Source organism: Botrytis deweyae, assembly GCF_014898535.1.
Source record: "Botrytis deweyae strain B1 chromosome Unknown BDEW_001, whole genome shotgun sequence".
NCBI lineage: Eukaryota > Fungi > Ascomycota > Leotiomycetes > Helotiales > Sclerotiniaceae > Botrytis > Botrytis deweyae.
In genome coordinates this window covers 299,558-320,276 of record NW_024066208.1, presented here as the reverse complement: position 1 = coordinate 320,276, position 20,719 = coordinate 299,558, and the positions used below count along the sequence as shown (strand labels likewise).

Genomic DNA, 20,719 nt, shown 5'->3' with positions numbered 1-20,719 from the left:
TTATATCTTATCTCTCGATTCCAGATGGAAAGATCAACAGAAATGTTCAATGTTTTATGCACTTTCGCGATTCACCCAATCACACATTCATACCTTATTCCAAAATGGGAAGAGTATGCTTCGGATCTAGTAGGTTTGTACAGTAGCATTGCGTGGTAGCAAACAAACCATTGATGGAAGATAAAAAGAAAAAAGAAAAGAAAAAAAGAATTAGATTTTGAAATAGAATCTTAAATCCACCATCTCCTCATGATCTGCATGCGCACAGTGCGTCAAAGACTCGGGATTCAAAGCAAGACGAAGCGAACACGTTTTGTTTTTGGCTAGCGTATATATAAGATAAAACTAAGCCATATGCAGAATGTATTCGATTGCTCTATTGTTCTCCTTGGCACAGCAAAACGGGATCTTATATCATCATCATCTCCACACCTGTGGCACCACACTCTGTAAGATCACGCTATTGCGGATGCGGAACGTATTCGAACTCGGTCGGTCATGCTTTGCTGACGTCTATCGTCATGTTGTTCATGATGTTTGAAGGCAATGGCTATTATATTGATATTTTATTCGTTGATATGCCTGTATGATGAATTCTCCTCGTACAGAGAGATCGTTCTTACTGTCTAGAATCCCTTCTAGAGTACCATATGTGAATCTATATAAAGATGGGCTACAACTAGATGTATGAACTTAGTCCAATCGTCCTATTTTACCATTTGAAAAGACCATCTCCCAGACTTCCACTTCATTTTCTTCCTCACAAAATGTCTTCCCCTACAATGATAGCGATTGCTGGCTTCACAGGCAGAATGGCTCGCTTGATCGCCAAATTTATCCTTCAAGACCACCCGGATGCGATAATCCATGGTATTTGCCGCTCAGCTAGTAAGGTCGACGAAAACATACGTTTGAATCCTCTGGTTAGACTCTTCGAGGCCAGTTCCATAGACATCTCTACCATTCGCACTGCTCTAACGGGTATATCTGTGTGCATATGTTGTTATCTCGGTGACAGCAAGCTTATGATCGATGGTCAAAAGATTCTTATCGATGCATGTATTGCAGAGAACGTTTCTCGCTACATCGCCTCTGATTATACTTTTGACTATCGACCTCTCAAACTCGGGGATTATCCCGCCAAGGATCCATCGAAACACATTCATCAGTATCTTCAGGAGAAAGAGCAAACGGAAAATATCAGGGGTGTTCATGTCCTTAACGGAGCATTCATGGAATTCGTATGGAGTCCTCTGCTTGGTTTTGTAAATGCTGAGGAGGGCAAGTTTCGATATTATGGTACAGGTGATGAACAGTTGGAGATGACTGCCATAAAAGATACTGCAAAATTTGTAGCTGCAGTTTCTATGGATCCAAAAGCTGTTGGGGCTGTAAAATGTAAGGCCATGGAATATTTGTTTCATCATTTTGAGTTCAAAGTCTTACTAATATTCTTTTCCAGATCGAGGAGACTCAAAGAGCATTAAGAAATTAGCTCATCTATACCGAGAAGCTTTTGGAGTTGAGCCAAATAGCCAGCGACTTGGCTCACTCCAAGATCTTCATGACAATATGACTTCTGCCTTCAAAGAAAATCCAAGGAACGGATTTGCTTGGATTGGCTTGTATGGCCAATACTGGATGTCTAACGGACAGACATTATTGGGTGATACAGATAATAGTCGTTACCCGGAAGTGGTGCCTACTACCGTGGAGGAGTTTCTAAAGGGGCACACGAAAGAAAGTCTGGGTAAAAGTACAAAAATCTGAAAATGAATCATATGAATTTAGAAAATTAAGTGCTGTTCTACACCGCTTTGCCTAATCTCTTTCATCTCTATTGCACCAACAGTTTCTTTCTTTTAAATAAGTAAATTTCTTGCACTTCGACGCGGGATCGACCCTCTGAGGGGAGACTTGGGAGTTTCCCTTTTCTAATTCTGAATAACGCCGGTTTTTCAGTATTCGTAAAGGGGTGGGTCTCTGGAGAATGGGTTGGTTGTTTCGGTAGATTCGGGAATGTAGATATAATACTTCGATCAAATTCGTTACAATAGAAGAATGTAAGAGATCAGAAGCCCTTCTTCCCCGATGGTTTTCTAGTAATTCGGAATGTTGGAAACACAGATTCCATATTGAAGGTGACAAACTTTTTATAAACTGATATTGTGGCAATCCATTTGTAGAGGTGCGTCGACGATGTTTAGAAGTGCACTATCCATCATATAGCCACACTGATTGGCTGGATAATGTAGTAGGCTACGTATCCTCTCATCGTGAATCCCATCCAAGTATGCACAAAGCCTACTACACACAGCAGTTGCAGGGTCCATAACCCACCAGTAGTATATTTGGCTCAATAGGGCACTCCAATAACATAAAATCAACAAAGCTCTGGGGTCTTTCTGATCCAGTAACTGCACAAAGGAATCGGGGAGTTCACCCACGAACGACATAAACGTGCAGATCGTATCTTGGCCAGTTCCGAGTCGTATCAGTTGACATAAGTGCCTCAAGGGCCCCTCATAAGAATCCTTGAACATCTTTGAATCCTGTTCCCCTTCAAATAGCCTATGAAGCGCTCTAGATATTTCTAGTGCCCACGGATTTACGTCGTTCGGCTTGTCATGATTGCAAGGACCTTCGTTTAAGAATTTGGGATCGTGTTTCATATCTAGCAAAATACTGTCTTGGAGGTGGCAATTCATATCGCTCGTATCCCACAAGATTGATACCCCTCTCATAGCACGTAGCCAAGTAAGTCGACCGCTTTCATCAGTGTCAATATTTAGATCTGGCTGAATATTTCTAAAAGTCAGCATCGTGTGAAGGTAAGACGATGCGATGATTGCATCTGCATTTCTGGCATTCAAGCTCGTTCGAAGCTCTGATGAGTAGGACGATAAAGATTTAGAGTAGTGTAACGTGAAAGCAATGCCATATTTTTTCTCTTTTGGGTGTAAATAATGAAGATGGCTTGCCGAAAAAGCAAGAATGGCATGCATTAGGTAAGGGGCTTTGAGAGAAATACTTAGCCCATGCTGCTGGATGATATGCTGAAACGATTGAGATCCAACCCAAGGAGTAGTGACTTCAGTGAAGTGGTCCAGTAATTCAGAAGCATCACCTGGCTTGTAGATGGGGTCTTTAAAGTGCGAGCACGGAACCTCTGACTTTTCCAGGTACGAAATGATTTGGTCTCTGACCGATGGGCTACAGATCCGTCCGGTCGATATCTGTTGTTTCGACGGTAATTGGTCTCTCATGAGTGGCTTTTGTAGGACAAGATATTCACACTGAACTGCCCCGAGTAGTCGGTCTGAACATTGTCCACAGCTTGGTTTTGCTTCATCACACTATGTCTTCTATCAGGCAAGATACAGACGATTTAGCAGGTAACTACACACCTTTATTCTGCGTTTCCTGCAGTTATTGCAGCCGTTCCTAGACTTAGTATGCGATTTTCGAGGGCGATAATTTGAGTGGGGCTTCTGATTCGGAGTGATCGGGTGTGATACATGAGGTCGTTCACTGATCCATGAGAAAGTTCCCGTTTGCGCCATTATAAAAGCCTTTAGTACTCGAGTATCTCGGTTTTGATAACACTACGCGAGAAAGTGTATCACGACTGTTAAGGTTTGAGTCTTGGTTGAATGATATTTTTGAGGGAAGCCTGAGATTGGGACCAGAATGTAATGCCGCCAAGTATCTTTCTGTAATAGTTCCCATTGACTGACTTGTTTGTATCAAATATTACCTCGATTGAGTGTTCGTCTTTGGTGGTCCGAGGTTGGTCTTGTATCCTCTTAATATCTTACATACATCGCATACATACCTAGTTCGTAGGTGCATAATACACTAGACCCCCTTTATATTGGTCCGTGCTCATCACATACTACTGCGCCGCATGCTTCAATGACCCACCGGTAATCTATTCATCATAGTAACTTCATCAGTTTCTTTTTGTTCATTGCTTTTCATGGCATCTTAACATTCAATATTCCCTCCATAACCATGTAGTGCTCATTTTTTAAGTACACAAATATGTTATCGAGAGGGAAACCAAACCAGCGATCAAGGAAACACGGCGTGCACCCAGGCTTACACAGTTCCAGTGTCATGATTGGTGAGATGACATTGATACCCATGAGATGCTAAGCCTTTAATGCTCCTTTACGTATGGATCCAGAAAGAGCAGGGGAAACAAGGCAGCAGCAGTGAATCTAAGATTTTCATCTTATTTTCGCAGTTCAATCTTAAGGGGAGAAGATTTTAAAAAATCACTATGTTACCGTCTACAGCAACCATAATGTCTGCACCGTCGCAGGCTGAATCACCAAGAGAACGGATCGCTGCTGTACCTAGATCAAGGGCAGGCTGCGAACCATGTCTGTTCAACAATCTAATCAGATGTTCTCTTATGCATAGCTGACCAGTCATTCTGTGCAAGTAAGTCCCACTTCTATAACTTCATGTTCACGTTATTCCACAATTTTGCAGACTTGTTGATGTTATAGTCTTGGATAGATCCCGTCATGTTAAATGCGACGAGTCAAACCCTATATGTCAAAAATGCCTAGTGGGCGGATTAGTTTGTATTTATCAATCGCTTGTCGGTCCAAGAAAAGGAACACTTCACAGAAAGATAGCGCCAAAAAGAAAAATTGTAGCTAACTCGAGAATAGCTCGTGAGTTTTGAATTCAACAACTTGTCCCTGAAATCTAATGAGTTAATAGCGAAATATTATTCTTTTACAACATCTCTAACGTTAACAAACGTTATCATTCGACCATGAGGCTCAATATCAATACTTTGAGTTCTTCAAGAATAAAAATGCATCGCTTCTTTCAGGCTACTTCGATACGGATTTCTGGGAGCGACTTGTACTTCAATTGTGCCACCAAAAGGAATTTGTCAAACATGCTGTCGTCGCTTTAGGATCACTTGCGAGAAACATGGAAGTGGATTTCGATTCTCCGTTATCCAACAACACTCGACATACAGCTCCCTCTGAGCATTATCTGTTCGCTTTGAGAGAGTATTCAAAATTTCTACGTCTGGCAAGACGGAACACAAATAAAGTTGTGGAATTAGATAGGTTACAAAGTATACTTGTCTCATGTGTCTTGACCAGTATTTTCGAGTTGTATCAAGGTCGTCAAGAAGCTTCTATCAAAATCGTCGTATCAGGCCTCAAAATTGTATCTAGTGTTAGAGAATAACATGTGCTCAAAAATACACATTCAATATGGTCACTTGGAATCGATATCGATCTTCTTGCACTGTTCATCCGTTGGGAGCAAGGCTTTTTATTATTCATGCCATCTCAACCACCCTTCGCATCTCATGAATCACTGCAGGATCTCGAGGATACTTTGTTCCTCGAAAACATGCCTGTAGAGTTCAGCTCCCTCAAACAAGCGCGCCTCTACTTTGATATTCTCAATCGACATGGCTTAAACTGGTACGCAGATTGCAATTACCAATGTCCAGGAGAACGAGATCATCCAACCGAAGTTGATCGTCTATGTCCAAATTCAAAGCCAAAGATATACTCAGAAGATGTCTTGGCCTATGGAGCAGCTATCGATAGATGGTCGAGGGCATTCACTTGCATTTTTAAATCTAGTCGTTCACGTTCTCGATCATCATCACCTTACCAAATTGCAACAGCGTTGATGATCAAACAAATCTGCGTGCGTCTTGGTCTCCCACAGATCACAATTAGTGAGCATCAGATCACAGCTTTATGCGCTGCGCTACTTGAGTTTGGAGTCGAGATTCTGGAGCCGAATAACAAGAACCAAGCTTTCAAGTGGGTAAATGACGGTTTAGTAACAAGTCTGTTTCTCGTAACCCAAAGATGTCCCGATGAGAAGATGAAAAGCAGAGCATTGGAGCTGCTGTGGAACCTTGCAAGGCGCGGGAATCTTTACGAAAATTCTATTCTAGTGGAGACAATTCCTCGCTCGAAGTTGGGCCTGGAAAAGAATCCTTCGGAAGACACACGATGGGAGCTTCGCAATATAATCACTGGCCACTTGAGTTGCTGGAGTGGTCGGTAAGGCGACGACGAAAGCATTTCAGGCCGATTGGTGAATGGATCTGTGCCGGGATTCCATACAAATACAACATACCAAAATGATAGTCACAAGGATCACGAATCGTGGCACAAATAATACAATCTATCTCAGGATATATTGAATATTTTTCGTTTCCCAGATTTGTAAAACTTTCCAGAACAATAATAAACCTTTCAAGAGATATAAGCGACCGTCTGACGTGGAATATAATCCAGCTTCTGCTTTGAAATTTATTCTTTCATTTCAAGGACAGCGAAATGCTTCGACTCGGTTGAAATGGTCTCTTCACCACATTCTCGGTGGCTCAATTAAGCAAGCATTAAACAATCTTTACAAGCAAAACATTCCTCTAGTTATACTTCATATTCATACAATCAACTTCGGTATAGAACAAACCATAAAATAAAATAAACTAGGCCCATAACGCCGTCCTTCACTTGCTTGAATACCTCTGTGGTCTTTCAAAGGCCGCACCTTGACACGATAAGCGCCATAACAATTGGCGAATCTCCAAACTTGCCATGCAATACAACTGTCCCGAGAGAGACTCGAGACTATTCATTTCCGGTTTCATCACCTTCAATTCCAAGCCTCTTCCAATTTATCATCAGTAATTATCTCTGCACTCTTATGATTAATATACTCCGTTGGTCTGAACACGTAACCCGGATGAACAACCGACAATGCGTAACCCGCAATCGCCACAGTTCTACGAAGTAGTCAGTACAATCCTCACACCACAAAAATCAGAATAACAAACTTACATTCCCTCCAAACAAATAAATCCAATCTCATTCTTCATAAAGCTCATTCCCCATCCTTGCCCCAAAACAGCCATTCTGTAGATAGCACTGATGCCGACTGCCAAAAATGTTGTTGGAAGTGCAATATAGAAATACATAAACCGTCTCGAGGCGCGTGTGTTTTCTGCATACGCATTTAGTTGTTCGGGGTAGGCACGAACTTGGATTTTATAATCTGCATGCAAAATACCAAAACAAATCATCGAAAGCAATTGGAAGCTCAAGCCTGCGATGACGATGTTGGAGCCGGTAGAAAGATAGAAGGGCGGGGTAAAGCCGACTGCAGAAGTGCTTTGGAGGAGAGATCCGGAGGTGAGGAGAATAAAGGGGAGAAGTGTGACGGAGGTGGAGATGAGAGGGTAGGTGACGGGATTGATGCGGGAGAGAGTGATGCTGTAGGTTTCGATTATGTTTGTGTAGCAGAGGAATACTCCGTTGAGGAAGAATAGGGGGCCAACTGTGAGAAAGAGATTTTGGAGAGTGAGCCTGGATAACTGTTAGTCTCATCTAGATAGATTGAACGAATATCTTACCCGACATGACTCCAGGGACTAGATGTCATCATTACTCTCCCAGCATACCCAATTACTTCGCACAAACTCCCCAGTATGAACGTAGCTGTAAATCCCCATGACTGATATCTGAAACCTTGTATCAACTGTGCGATCGTAATGATGCAGAAAATGGCCAACAAAGTAGCGTTAGCTGAAAGAGATGGTGCGTATCCAAATGGTGTTGCTGAGACAGGGCATTCATCTGAAACTTTTAGACAATTTGCGTAATAAGACATGACTTCAGACGTTTTTCCACAAATTCAAATAGAATTCTTTTTGAAAAAAGTAAATATGGAATAATGAAAGAATGTTACTTCAAAATGAAGGGTCAAAGATGACTTGTATTCATTCATAACTTGGCGGCACAGGACTTTTTACTCCATCCCAACATTTTGGCGGGAGCGAAATTATGTACACATTCAACTTATAGGTCGGATTGAAGCCTCAATCAACTGGTGCTTCGACCCTTGGTTGATGAGGAGAAAGGTTACTGGGCCCTTCCCGCCTACGAATCATCATTCCGTCGACCGAATCGTGTTATAGGAGCGGTGATTGATTGCACAGCATTTGCGATTGATATGAAGCGATGGCCGAAAGGAATGCAAAGGCTACCTATGCAAGGTATAAATGTTCTAAATTGTATAACTGGAGGCTTCAATCGACACAAAAGCAACTCTTCAGAGATTTTCAAGAATATAAAGCTCGATGGAAGCGGATTATGTCTGTTTGTGGCCCTAAAACGATTCCTGCGAGAAATTTCCCAGGTCTGAATCGGAGCGCAACCCAAAGAATTGAAAGTCTGGTATGCATCTCCTATGAAGACGACTTGGATGAGAATGTATTGAGCAAGGACCATATGTTGGATATTTTACCGCGCAAGACGACGATCTATGTGGTCGGCGGTTCGCATCCTTCGGCTCGACCCCATTCTTCAAGAACGCAAGGACGCTAATTTGGTATGCATACTCCTAAGCTCACTGAAGAGTAACCCGAAGATTCCACTTAGTTATAGAAGTATAACACTTTGGTAATAACTTTCCATGTTCGTATTTATAGAACAATAAATAAATAAAATCAATTGAATGATGCATATACAAACAACTATTCGTATGAGCACGTAGTCTGTTTAGACGAGGTTTCTTGCCTCTCGAGCGCTTATTGATGAGATTTGGGATACTCCTACCGCTAGGAATTCATGAGGTCAAAAGGAATGTGTCCTAGAGTAACATCTAAGCGCCTCATGCAACCTGCTCTGGGTGAGCAACATAACATGTTACAAAGGTATCATATTGAGATTAGTAAAATTGATTCAACTACCAGTGATCATCTACGCCAGAGTTCTGCTCAAAATTGCGTGTAAAAATTCAAGCATCTCTAAAAGTGAAGATGAGTGGTGAATTGAGTCGGAATATGGGCGAAAGACAGCCCGAAGAAGCGTCGAAATTGTTGAAAGATAGGATCATTTATCATTACGACGTCTGCGCTGAATACTATTATTCCCTTTGGTAAGTCCTTGTGTCACCTTTGATGTTTATACCTTTGTAATTCTTCCAAGATTCACTCAGACTTACAGAAACAGGGGCGAACATATCCACCACGGATACTTCCTCACTCCCACTGATACAAAAGAAATTGCTCAAATACAACAAATAGAACTCTTAGTTCGCCAATCGAAGCTCGAACCGGGAAGCAAAGTGCTGGATGTTGGATGTGGACTCGGTGGTACATCTCGATATCTAGCACGAGAATTGGGTTGTGAGGTGATAGGAATCGCATTAAGTGACGCAGAGATAAGGATTGCGAGGCGAGTGAGTATAGGGGAGGCAGATGGCGGAGACGAGGATGAAGATGGCTCCATTAGGCTAGGGAAAGGAAAAGTAAAATTCATGGCTTTAGACGCTGAGATGATTGAAGAAACTTTTGGGAATAAAACCACGAAAACGTTTGACTGTGTATGGATTTCGGATGCAATAAGCCATCTTCCAGACAAGAGAAAGTTCGTCAGTGACGTAGCAAGGCTTTTGGATATTGGAGGAAAGCTGGTGCTTGCGGATTGGTTTGCAGTTGATTCTTGTATGAACGATGGTTTGAAGTCTAAGCAGCAAAATGATGACTTGACAGCTATTGAAAGTAAGATATCTTTAGACATTACGAATGAATTTGATGCTAATCTTGGTGATTTCAAGATGGCATGATGCTTCCTCCACTCATCAGTCAAGAAGTATTCGTACGCTTAGCTGGGATGAAGGGGTTAAGTCTTTTGGTCGAACCACTCGAGATTAGTGAAAAGGTGTCGAGAACATGGTAAGCAATATTCTGAGTTTTATTCGTGAATTGGCTGATAAGGATGTTAGGGATATATCGTGGTCCTTAATTACAAAGCCAAAATTATGGCTCTTTGCTCTTTCGCAAGGAAGAGAAGGGCTAGCATTTGTAGGCGCGCTGAGGGCGACGAGAAGGGCATATTCGAACCAGACTTTTCAATATGCTGTTTTAATTTTTGGGAAGTAATAAAACAGAATAGTGTATATCTTGTTGTAAAGTGTTCTTGGTCAAATGAGTGGTGTGTACTATCTTCATAGACGTTATCTATCCCAAAGCCCACGTCGGTCATTGAATTCAGGCGGGTTCCCTGCATTCGCAAAACTGCAGTATAACCAACTGGGATGAAGATTTGCCAGCTACAAATCCCCTCATCTGGTACACCATCAACATCATTTTGATGGATGTTACGATCGTGATTTGGGAACATTGACATAAACAACATAGAATGTTAATGCCTGAGCCGGGTTTCGTAAGCGTTCTGGAAAAATGCAAGCATCTTCATCTGAACTATGGTTCAAAATATTTCTCTCACTTGGCCCCTTGAGTCAATCACAAACACGCATTACACGGAGCTTCGGCTTGCTGCTCTGAGCATTCTCCGTAAGTAGCAGTTTTCATCTATCGTCAAAGATATGCGAGGAAGGATAATAGATCGAGTTATCAAATAGAAATAAGACTAAATCAAAGAGAGATAACGAGAAAGTGCTGAAGTGGAAAATTAAACTAAGAACGGGTATGGCAAGAATGTGGGGATCGGTATTTTCTTCACTAGCAATGTTAGAACAGAACTTAGTCGCAGTGGAGAAGAACGCGGACTGTGGAACGAACTTCAAGCTTAAGCTTAAACTTTAATGGCAAATATGCATTTTCGAAAGACAGACATTCAATCCAATGTAAGAGTGCAAAGATCTTGAATTTGTACCCAAATTCTATATAAAAATCGTCCAACTAAATAGAAGGCCCTAGTGCTTTCTGTGAATGAAGTGAATAAAAGAGCAATATGTGACAAAATCATTTCTTTGTCCCCGTTCTTAAATAACAGCTGCCAACAGTCTCAAATGCCTATCTCATGAACACGGCATTCATAACCACATTAACATCATTGCGCCGGCAGTACTCCCTAATGAACATCCAAAGGCAAAATCATAAACAAAGGCTTTCCCAAACCAATCCACCGGCCAAATGATGGTCTTTCGCATCCTTCCTTTTATATAAATCATCACTTAAATTTTGCACCTACTCGCCAGCTATTTTCTTGCCTTTCTTTTGTATGGCCGGATGAGTTGTAGGATCTGACATGTTGAGGCCGATCTGCTCATGACGTTCGGGGGTTTCCACCCAAGTGTCGAGAGGTGTAGAGCCATTGGTATTGGTGGGGAAAATCGAATGTGCAAATTGGTGCTGCAACCCGACCGAGTCGTTTTGGCTTGTGAGGATGTTGCTATCCCCATTATAATCAACGGAGGTAGTTGGAGTCGGGATAAAGATCGAGGACTGTGACATCGATTCGGAGGATGGGTCGATATAGTGCGGTCTCATGAAGGTTTCCGCATCTGCATACGAGCTAACAACACAAGTACTGTCGGGTAGATGATGGTCAAAAGAATACCGTGCCGACGTATTCACAAATTTGTTGTGTTTGTCGCTCTTCGCTGCCGCAAAGTTGCAACTGGTAGAGAGTTCATCGACCAAGTCTGAAGCAAGGTCTTCGGCGATGTCACCAGAGTATTGGTTCAAGGAAATTGTATCGCCTTGGAAAATCCACTCGCACGAATTGTTCGACGGCACGTTGATGCCTGTGAGGTCAGAAATCGATGTTTGGAAAGAGTCTGACATTCTGATTGAGGAAACTAGGCAGCGAAGTTAGTCTCTGAGAGTCATTGGCAAATGAATGAAGTGGTTGATGAGGAACATACACTTTTGATGATTGGAAAGGAGGTCAGTAAATCTATAGTAATGATAAGAATGGTGAGTCTGCTTTTTATAACAATCAATCCTGCAAGCTACTTTCGATTGAATAGTAGAGCTTGTTAAAGGTATGTCAAATGATTGTCAGTTTAAGAGGGGTGGGTGGTGATTCTCGGACAACGGGGAAAGACACTAGGAGTCTACAATTTACCTACCCAACCTACCTCATTCATTTCGTTACTTACCTCACGCTCTCAGTACAGCACACCAATCAATCACCGGTAGCGTCTGTCGCTTGCCAAAAATATCATTGTAAACGCGTCCCAATCCTTGATAGTATCAAGTCACGGGGAGTGACTTTGAAAAGGGCGACTTCGGTGGCATTGTATAAATTCTCTTAATCAATCCGCTTGGCACGCCCTGGACAGGTTCTTCTTTGATCCATTAGAGTATTGTAGAGTGCCCTGGCCTAGAGCCAATCAGACCATTTGGTTCGTCTGAATCCTTCGTCGCGATCGATTGTTGCATATGATTGGTCGTGGCTGCATGAACAGCTCAATGCCTCAGAAGCGGTCATCATTGAGCGGAACAAGCACAAGACAAGAATGAAAAGGGTGATTTTTCACAGAGAGCGGTCGCCCCTAAGAGAAAACAGAAAGTTCAGAGAGAGCGAGCCCTTATATCAATTACTCTCAAACCTTGCTTTCCAACAGTGGGTAGGATGCGACATAGCCATCATGCAAGGATTCAGCGCGAATTTGCATGGAGGACAGTAACCCTTGCGACCGACATGATGATAACATTTGATTCGATATCAGAAATGATAAGACGGATCGTATGACCATTTTTGCAGAAGCACCCGAAGATGGGCGCAAACAATGGAGGTAAGATCATTGAGGCAGAACGAGGGACCCGTATAGCACTCGTTCCTGATGGCCAATTGAAAAAATCATGTTGCAATTCGACTTGCTTTTAATGCATGGCTGCCATCCTGCATGTGATGGATGTTACTTTTTCGTGCAATCGCCCTTTAGCCCCCAACTGTCAGACCACATTTTGACAAGGAACATTGGTGAGTCAAATAAATGATACCCTGGATATGCCGTAGAACTTCGAGCGTTTGATGTGAAAAAGAGCGTCATCCTATTCAACTTATTCTTCTTATGACTGGATCGAGAATGCTGCAATCTTACAAGCACATATTGGTGATCATTACACATGTGCTCTGTATGTCAATGTAGCTCGGAAAGGCTCATGATCATACCCGTCTCGCGCCATTGCAAGGTAGCAATGCTCTTTGCTTTACCAACCATTGCCAAATGCCGCATTCCTTCATATGATATAACAGATCCTTTGCAGAGAGAAATCTCTTTGCTGGACATCGTCGATATTGTGGCGGAAGTTCGGGAGCTTCTACCATGCACGTGATCTGAGGTTAAACCCTTCGGATATTATTTAATCTCCTTAGTCCCGATAGCCAAGAATTCTTTTGCCCCTTTTCTCGTCGCTGCCAAGATAATACATCTTCTTTTTACTTTCTCTATGCTATAAGAAGCTTTTACCGTCGGTCGGTCAAATGATAAGTTCGGATCATGACAAATTCTCCGTCTGTTTGTCCAGTCCGAATCAATTGGGCTAGGCATAGGTGATTGTAGCGCATCCAGCGCTTCGAGAAGCTTGCTCTTCGAGGATCATCATTATGACGAAAATCGAACATTGAACCATACAACGTGTAAGTCTTTCATTGTGAAGTCACATAATCTGGCACGAGACTCAGTACCTTCTATATCGCGTTGCAGCTTTTCAGTCACCTTCCCAATCAACAAACTGACTAGTATGTCGATTCCTCCGCCTTGGCGAGTGGCTTGCAAGACTTTATATGAAATTCCACAAGAATGGTGGTGGATAAGTAGGTTTTAGTGTGGTTTCATACACGTGATGATCATCGCGGACAAATCTTGGCCTCCAACCAGAAAGCATATAGATATGTTCTAGATTCATCCTAAATGGAAGATTTAAGGGACTGATTCAAACCTACTTTAAATTAATGGTTCAAAAAAAGCTTCTCTAGCAAAATTCACCATTCGTGGAAAATTCAAACTTGTCAATATGAGGGAAGTGCCGACCCGCTGCCAAGCTGAAATCTGGGGATATGGAGTTGAAACATAGGGGAATCCCCATCACTGCAGATTAATCTTCATCTGAAGATTGTGGAGATAATATCTAGTGCCGGTGTGTTGAACATCTGGGGCCTATGAGCTGCTGCTTTCTGGTAAATTATGGATGATCCTCCCAGCGTTCCTGCCTGAGTTTATATTGATTCGTGGAGAACCAATGTACATAGTTATTCCGGCCCATGACAAATTCATTTCGCTCATTATTCGCCCATTGTTCGCATGACGAAAATGTGATTTGGGAGATTGCTATACTTGGCCTCGAGGACTTTATAAAGACGGATATCCTCAAGGCCTCACCTTGCCAAGTTTGACATCCATCCATTTCACTTGATCGTCTCATCATGCATAAGAACTCTCAGATCTCTGGGCTTTTAGCCCTCACCTTGGCAGGTGCTTGCACTGCCCAGACAGCTTGTACTGCTTCGGTGTATTCCCAAATCGCTCCTTGTGTTGCGTCTTCTACCGCCATTGTTTTGAACAACGTGTTTGCGCCATCAGGTAGCAGTATTGACCTTACCAAAGTTAAGGCCGGTACAACAATCACCTTCGCTGGAAAAACCACATTTGGATTTACCAATGACAGTAGCTTCGAACCAATAAAGTTGGGGGGTTCTGGAATCACCGTTACCGCCGAGCCTGATGCAATTATCGATGGTAATGGCCAAGCTTACTGGGATGGTCTTGGTTCAAACGGTGGTGTGCCAAAGTAAGTTTCCACAGCAATTCAATGGCTATGCAGCTAACAATGAATTAGGCCAAACCATTTCATTGCAGCCTCGAAATTGATCGGGGGTTCCATCATTGAGAATCTTTACATTCAAAACTGGCCCGTCCATCTTTTCACTATCACCGGTGCTGTTGGACTGACCATTCAAAATCTGGTCCTCAACAACACAGCAGGAGACGCACCAAATGCAGCAAGTGGTACATTGGCCGCAGCACATAATTCAGATGGATTTGACGTCAGCTCATCCAGCAACACAATAATCAAGAATACACAAGTTTTCAATCAGGATGATTGTGTAGCAGTCACGAGCGGAAACAACATCACCATTGATGGATTATATTGCTCAGGTGGTCATGGTCTCTCCATCGGATCTGTTGGTGGAAAGAGTAACAACAATGTTACAAATATCACCGTAAGTTATGTTTACTTCTTTGTTGAAGAACTTACTTACTCATTCACTTTCAGTTCAAAAACAGCGAATTAGTCAATTCCAGCAACGGAGCTCGCATCAAGTCAAACTCCGGAACCACCGGTTTCATCTCCAACATCACATACAGCAACATCAAGCTCACCAATATTGATACTTATGGAATCGATGTACAACAAGATTATCTTAACGGAGGCCCAACGGGAGTGCCAACTAACGGTGTCAAAATTGAGAACATTCTATTTGAAAATGTGGTTGGAACAGCTGCAGCCAGTGCTAGAAACTACTATGTGCTTTGCGGCGAGGGAAGCTGTAGTAATATCAAGTTCTCTGGTGTTAAGATCACAGGAGGTGCAAAAAACAGCACCTGTAACTACCCAGCAACTGGCTGCCCCGCATAAATATACATGAAGAGCGAGGAGAAGTGAGAGAATAAGGGTCGTCTGAAACAGGAGGAAAGAGAGGATAAAAGATGTATATACTTGAGCACCGTTGTTTGTATATAAAATTAAAATATTCGCAGAAATTCTATTCAATAATCACAGATATGTATAATTGATGTACTAACATATTGTGAATCGGCCGCTCTAAGGCTCACGAACCAAGGGATCATCAAGTCAGGTATCTGTCAATCCTCAGTGTATATCGTAATCTAAGGCCAAGTCATACTTTCAATCATATCCACTATACACCGTGTATATTCGTGTGTACCGAGCAATCGACATGACAACGGCACTTAATAACCCACTCGAAGATATCAGACGACCCATTTTTCGACTCTAAAGCGACAAAGGGTGGCAGGCTATGGTTTCAGGATATGGGGTTTTAGTCAAGGAGTAAGGTGAACGTCACTTTGAACCGAACGTCGTCCGTTGACACAAACACGATAAGGGTCAAAAGACCCTGAAATAGTAGAACAAAATGAGCTGATTGAGCGGTGAAATTGTCAGAATACCTGAATCCTGCGGCCCTAAATGAGGGGCCATCCCATCCTCATAGTGTAGCGGGGCTCGGACACCCATAACTCCACAAGATTCCATGGGGAAATATCCCCGCGCCGACTGCCATCTTCCGCATAAACGTTGCTTGTCGTGACATCGCATCCCGCATGTAATGTCATGCAAAAAACTACACGTTTTTATATGCAACACGCAGGAGAATCGTAATAATGAGCGGCACGGCGTTGACTACCCCTTTCCGTAAACGATCTGTGACTTGCGTCCGAAACTTATGTCGGTCGACCTGGTCGGTCATGCCCGACTCGTGTGTCTCAAAATGAACAAAAAGGTACTGTAAAATCTTTCCTCTGCTGAAGAATTTTCGGGCATAGCATACCTTAAAAAGTAATATGCCCGTACGGAAACGAAAACTTCAAGAGCCACTTTACCTGTGCAGAGAAAAGCCCCGAGATCAACAAATTCCAAAATAGCTCAAGCCCGTCTCAAACCGAGCCCTACAAATCACAATGCCTATGAACTTGCTTCGTTTACGAGCTTCGATTTTGATACCTAGAAAAAGAGTTCTCAACAACGCGATTGCGACCGTATACGGTTGCTCGCGCCGAAGTGCCTTTGCTTCATAGTCCACTCGGTTGTCTCAACATTGGCTGTCTCCGTGCATCTTGATCCTAATAGAATATCCTTTTTCGATAAGATTCTCCGATGTCAATGCACGCATCTAGCAATCGCGCATCTGCATCTTCTTTCGGTTCGTCTCCGATGACATACAGCAAAACCTCCTGTAAGGATACCGGTTTTTGCAGTCTTATTTCGAGACACTCGATCAATTCTGACCCAACCGTAATTTGATTCCGATTGGTCCCAAGCAGATCACATTTTCGTGATATCTTTGGTGAAAATCAATCAAAATATCAATATACTGTCAGGTGATGACCCAAATCCTGATGATTCTCCTGGTCTAATAAGGATGCAAGTAATCCAGAGATCTCAAAATATAAGGATACAGATCATTCTCAAGTACCCAATGTCCGTACAGAAAGGTTTTGCTGTAGTTCATGCTGGACCTCGATGCTGACTCCTGAGCCTTCTAAGAATAGGGATAAGCCTTTGCTTTCGGGAAAATCCTAGAACGGCATGTCGGTACTTTCGGCATGGTAACCCAAATAGGAAGCAAGGCCATCTCGGTGAGGCAAGAAGATCGTCCGCGAGCCTGCCTCGGCTCACGGTTATTGGTGAACCTTGAGTATTTGAACCATTTTGTCATCAAACACAGCAACGTTTGGAGGTTTAAGCAAAACTGCATCGGAAGACATACGCAAGTTTGGAAAAAGCGCCTTGAGATTTTTGTGGATTTGAGTGAATATTGCAACGCGATTGCTTCGGAGAAATCTATTGATACGGGAGAAGAAGCATCGAAATACGACGTGAGACAGTACCTGGATGCCCTTGGTTGCGGTGTAGTGTTTGTTATAGATTTGGATTGCATTGGATCGGTCCGCATTGCAGTAAGCCCACATCACGTCAAGCGTTTGATCTAGAAACGAAAAGAGACACAATCTTGCTCGGAGGGATATCTCGGACGAAAAAGAAACGATTCGCGCATATATAAGAGACCGGCTGCAGACGGATTATCAATATGGACGGTCAAAAGATCAAACGCTCAAAGAACATAATGGCTCAATCAACATATCAATCAGTGGTTTTAGCAAAGCGTCCTACTGGACAAATCGTTCCAGGAGAGACTTTCGAGAAGAAGGAGAATCCAATGGTAACGGAGGCAGATCTCAAGGATGATCAAGTCTTGGTTGAAGTGTTATATCTTTCATTGGATCCGGCCATGAGAGGTTGGTTAAACGGTACGTACCAACTGTTATATCATTCCTCTATTGCCCTATTAGCCAGTGATGAATGATGTGGAGGGGACCATTATTGACACACCCCGCTACCGCACGTGATGATTGCTGACTTTGAATGCTGGGATAGACAGAAGATCATATGTTCCACCTGTACAAATTGGTGAGGTCATGCGTGGTGTTTCCATTGGAAAGGTTATCGCCAGCAAATCATCGAAATTCAATGTCGGTGACTACGCATCCGGCATTACAGGATGGAAAGAAGTAGCTATCATGGCTTCCAAAGACCTTACACCTATTGATCTTCCACCCAACGGCAAGCTCACCGATGCCCTTGGTGTTCTCGGAATGACTGGTCTTACCGCCTACTTCGGAATTCTCGAAGTTGGAAAAATCAAGGCTGGAGATTTCGTTGTAGTATCTGGTGCCGCTGGTGCTACTGGAAGTGTTGTTTGTCAAATTGCTAAGCTTAAGGGAGCCAAGGTTTTGGGTCTTGCTGGAAGTGATGACAAAGTACAATGGTTGAAGGAATTGGGTTGTGATGATGCTTTGAACTATAAGGATAAGGATTTCCCATCTAAGTTCAAGGCTTCTACACCAAACTTCATTGATGTATTCTTTGACAATGTCGGAGGAGAGATTTTGGAGCTTGCTCTCAGCAGAGCTAAGCCATTCTCAACTTTCGTTATGTGTGGTGCTATCAGTCAATATAACTCTGATACTCCAGTTGGACCAAAGGTATATTATACTCTCTTCAAACATTGCTTGCCGCACTTGCTAACCAAAGTTAGAACTTCTCAATGATCATCGCAATGAGAATTCGTCTTCAAGGTTTCATCGTCTTCGATTATGCATCCAAGTATGCTGAAGCCCGTAAAGAGATGTCTCAATGGTTGGCAGAAGGCAAACTCCAAAGAAAGGAGACTATTATCAAGGGTGGACTTGGTGTTGCCGAAAAGGCTTTAATGGAGTTGTATCAAGGTGTTAATACTGGTAAGCTCCCGTCCTATCTCAGTGCTTGTAAAACTTTTTACTGACAATGCATAGGTAAATTATTGGTCGAGATTAAGGAAGATAGTTCTATTGGTTCCCGTTTGTAAGAGATACCTAGATAGATTAATGCATGAATGATGAAATATACACACTTTATATCCCACGAGTTCCCTTCAAGGTGTTGTTTAAGACTTCCTATTCTGTTTCATGGTCAGTGTTGATTCTGCGAAAAATACATTACATAGTTGCAATGAACTCTCAAATGCGCAACTAGATTTGCAATGTGCATTCATAAACTTCGTGCTCTAACATTGATCAGACGCTTAAGAAACCATGCAAATTTCCACAACCCAAACTTACAATTCATCAGAGGCTCAAACGTCCTCCTGAGTCTCGTCACCCTCCGCCTCAGTCCATGATCTCCACCAATTCTATTAGCCATACTCTTAAACTCAAGGCCCACCACTCCGCCCCACCATCCCTCCGCTACCCACTATCCACTCCGTCCTTACGCCCGCGCACAAGCCCTAGCCCTGTCTCATCATTCGTCTCCGCTATCGCTACACCCCCACTAAGCACATCCACAAAAACCCCTCCATCCACTCATATTCTCCTCCCACTACTGCTCCGTACTCCCTCCATCCATCGTCATTCCTCTATCCCCACTGCAATAATTTTGAATATATACCTTCTTCCATCATTACTCTCCATCTAATAACCCAATCAGGTCCCTTAGCTCAGTTGGTTAGAGCGTGGTGCTAATATCAGTTCTGTTCAATCAGCTGGTATGGCACGCCAAGGTCGGCGGTTCGAAACCGCCAGGGATCAATCATTTTGCTGTGTTGGACTGCTGAAGAGCTTCTCTCTGCGTCGACAAAGTGGTGCTATTCGTCCTTTTTGTTTTTCAGGAAAGAGTGAGGCTCAGCGTTGTCAGAATGACACCAGGCTAACTCAATACATATGTTTGTAAATCTTAAAACGCTTCAGCTATGATTCTATTTCAATAGTTTTTTGAAGAAGAAAGTTACTACATGGTAGAGGTATTTATTGTCTAAACGAGGTCCTCTAACCTACATGCGAAAGGAGAAATAGTTTTCAAGAGTAATTATTGAAGAGAACAAACCCCAAAGTGAAGGCATAATCATTATTCGAGGAAACTTCAGAAAAAGGGGGGAAGTTGCCATTAGCTACAAGTTCAAACGAAGACTCACGTGATGACAATCCAACAGCTGTATTGACCATTGATTATCGGAGAATTCAACTTCTCATTTGGAATGCGATTATGATATGGAATGTATTCTCTACACACAGTGCGTGGAACCTAGAGATCTAGAATCTTTGTTGGATCTTTATGTATGGGATTTCGAGGTAACGGAGGCATATAATTACTTGCATATGCAAAATCACTTTTTGAGAGAGCTTAGTTCTCTTTCTGGTCATTGCGAGAATAGTATCTTATTCTTGGTTTGATATGGTTTAATAAGGTTACGAAACGATACTTACTGAGTGATCATGATTCATGAGTATATCATATCATGAGATGATATCTAGGAATGTATGTATAAAGTAGGATCAGCTCGAATACGAATCCTTGAAGTAGGAGCTTAAGGATAGATAGATCTCTAGTAGATATACACGGAATAGAAATAACTCCAGAGAAGAATAACTCAAGGAGGAAAGAAATGCTATAGTCACTCGTATAAGAACGACACTAGTCGTGCTACTAGGAATGAGTTTAAAAAGGCATATCAGTTATTCAAGTAGCTAGTTCACGGAGTAATCGTTCCCAACTTCTACATAGGGAAAGAACGAAATGGCATTGTAGGAAAGAATGTAGTTTGGTGATGATTCAAAAGTATGGGGGATTTTTCACCAGGAAAATTATGCTGCCGCTCTAATGCACATTTCT

The 20,719-nt window shown here is 42.5% G+C and overlaps 9 protein-coding genes across 9 annotated transcripts; 6 read left to right on the top strand and 3 right to left on the bottom strand.

Annotated features, from left to right (window-relative positions):
* Positions 1 to 767: 767 nt before the first annotated feature.
* Positions 768 to 1,770, top strand: EAE98_000106 (uncharacterized protein; the record flags this gene model as incomplete). The annotated part of the gene is made up of 2 exons (XM_038947724.1): positions 768 to 1,398; positions 1,463 to 1,770. The coding sequence occupies 2 exons, from the start codon at positions 768 to 770 to the stop codon at positions 1,768 to 1,770; spliced, it is 939 nt and encodes a 312-aa protein (XP_038815401.1).
* Positions 1,771 to 2,153: 383 nt separating this feature from the next.
* EAE98_000105 (uncharacterized protein) lies at positions 2,154 to 3,563 on the bottom strand (the record flags this gene model as incomplete). The annotated part of the gene is made up of 2 exons (XM_038947723.1): positions 2,154 to 3,356; positions 3,408 to 3,563. 2 exons carry the CDS (start codon positions 3,561 to 3,563, stop codon positions 2,154 to 2,156), a joined length of 1,359 nt encoding a protein of 452 aa, XP_038815400.1.
* Positions 3,564 to 4,285: 722 nt separating this feature from the next.
* Positions 4,286 to 5,223, top strand: EAE98_000104 (uncharacterized protein; the record flags this gene model as incomplete). The annotated part of the gene is made up of 4 exons (XM_038947722.1): positions 4,286 to 4,388; positions 4,411 to 4,480; positions 4,501 to 4,666; positions 4,798 to 5,223. 4 exons carry the CDS (start codon positions 4,286 to 4,288, stop codon positions 5,221 to 5,223), a joined length of 765 nt encoding a protein of 254 aa, XP_038815399.1.
* Positions 5,224 to 5,319: 96 nt separating this feature from the next.
* Positions 5,320 to 6,066, top strand: EAE98_000103 (uncharacterized protein; the record flags this gene model as incomplete). The annotated part of the gene is made up of 1 exon (XM_038947721.1): positions 5,320 to 6,066. The coding sequence occupies one exon, from the start codon at positions 5,320 to 5,322 to the stop codon at positions 6,064 to 6,066; it is 747 nt and encodes a 248-aa protein (XP_038815398.1).
* A 597-nt stretch (positions 6,067 to 6,663) lies between these two features.
* On the bottom strand, positions 6,664 to 7,677 carry EAE98_000102 (uncharacterized protein; the record flags this gene model as incomplete). Its single annotated transcript, XM_038947720.1, has 3 exons — positions 6,664 to 6,793; positions 6,849 to 7,373; positions 7,421 to 7,677. The coding sequence occupies 3 exons, from the start codon at positions 7,675 to 7,677 to the stop codon at positions 6,664 to 6,666; spliced, it is 912 nt and encodes a 303-aa protein (XP_038815397.1).
* Positions 7,678 to 8,296: 619 nt separating this feature from the next.
* Positions 8,297 to 9,952, top strand: EAE98_000101 (uncharacterized protein; the record flags this gene model as incomplete). Its single annotated transcript, XM_038947719.1, has 4 exons — positions 8,297 to 8,946; positions 9,021 to 9,571; positions 9,628 to 9,745; positions 9,796 to 9,952. The coding sequence occupies exons 1-4, from the start codon at positions 8,828 to 8,830 to the stop codon at positions 9,950 to 9,952; spliced, it is 945 nt and encodes a 314-aa protein (XP_038815396.1). The 5' UTR covers positions 8,297 to 8,827.
* Positions 9,953 to 11,002: 1,050 nt separating this feature from the next.
* EAE98_000100 (uncharacterized protein) lies at positions 11,003 to 11,602 on the bottom strand (the record flags this gene model as incomplete). Its single annotated transcript, XM_038947718.1, has 1 exon — positions 11,003 to 11,602. The coding sequence occupies one exon, from the start codon at positions 11,600 to 11,602 to the stop codon at positions 11,003 to 11,005; it is 600 nt and encodes a 199-aa protein (XP_038815395.1).
* A 2,590-nt stretch (positions 11,603 to 14,192) lies between these two features.
* On the top strand, positions 14,193 to 15,406 carry EAE98_000099 (uncharacterized protein; the record flags this gene model as incomplete). The annotated part of the gene is made up of 3 exons (XM_038947717.1): positions 14,193 to 14,557; positions 14,606 to 14,990; positions 15,044 to 15,406. 3 exons carry the CDS (start codon positions 14,193 to 14,195, stop codon positions 15,404 to 15,406), a joined length of 1,113 nt encoding a protein of 370 aa, XP_038815394.1.
* Positions 15,407 to 17,600: 2,194 nt separating this feature from the next.
* Positions 17,601 to 18,917, top strand: EAE98_000098 (uncharacterized protein; the record flags this gene model as incomplete). Its single annotated transcript, XM_038947716.1, has 4 exons — positions 17,601 to 17,820; positions 17,948 to 18,555; positions 18,609 to 18,810; positions 18,865 to 18,917. 4 exons carry the CDS (start codon positions 17,601 to 17,603, stop codon positions 18,915 to 18,917), a joined length of 1,083 nt encoding a protein of 360 aa, XP_038815393.1.
* Between the last annotated feature and the right edge of the window lie 1,802 nt (positions 18,918 to 20,719).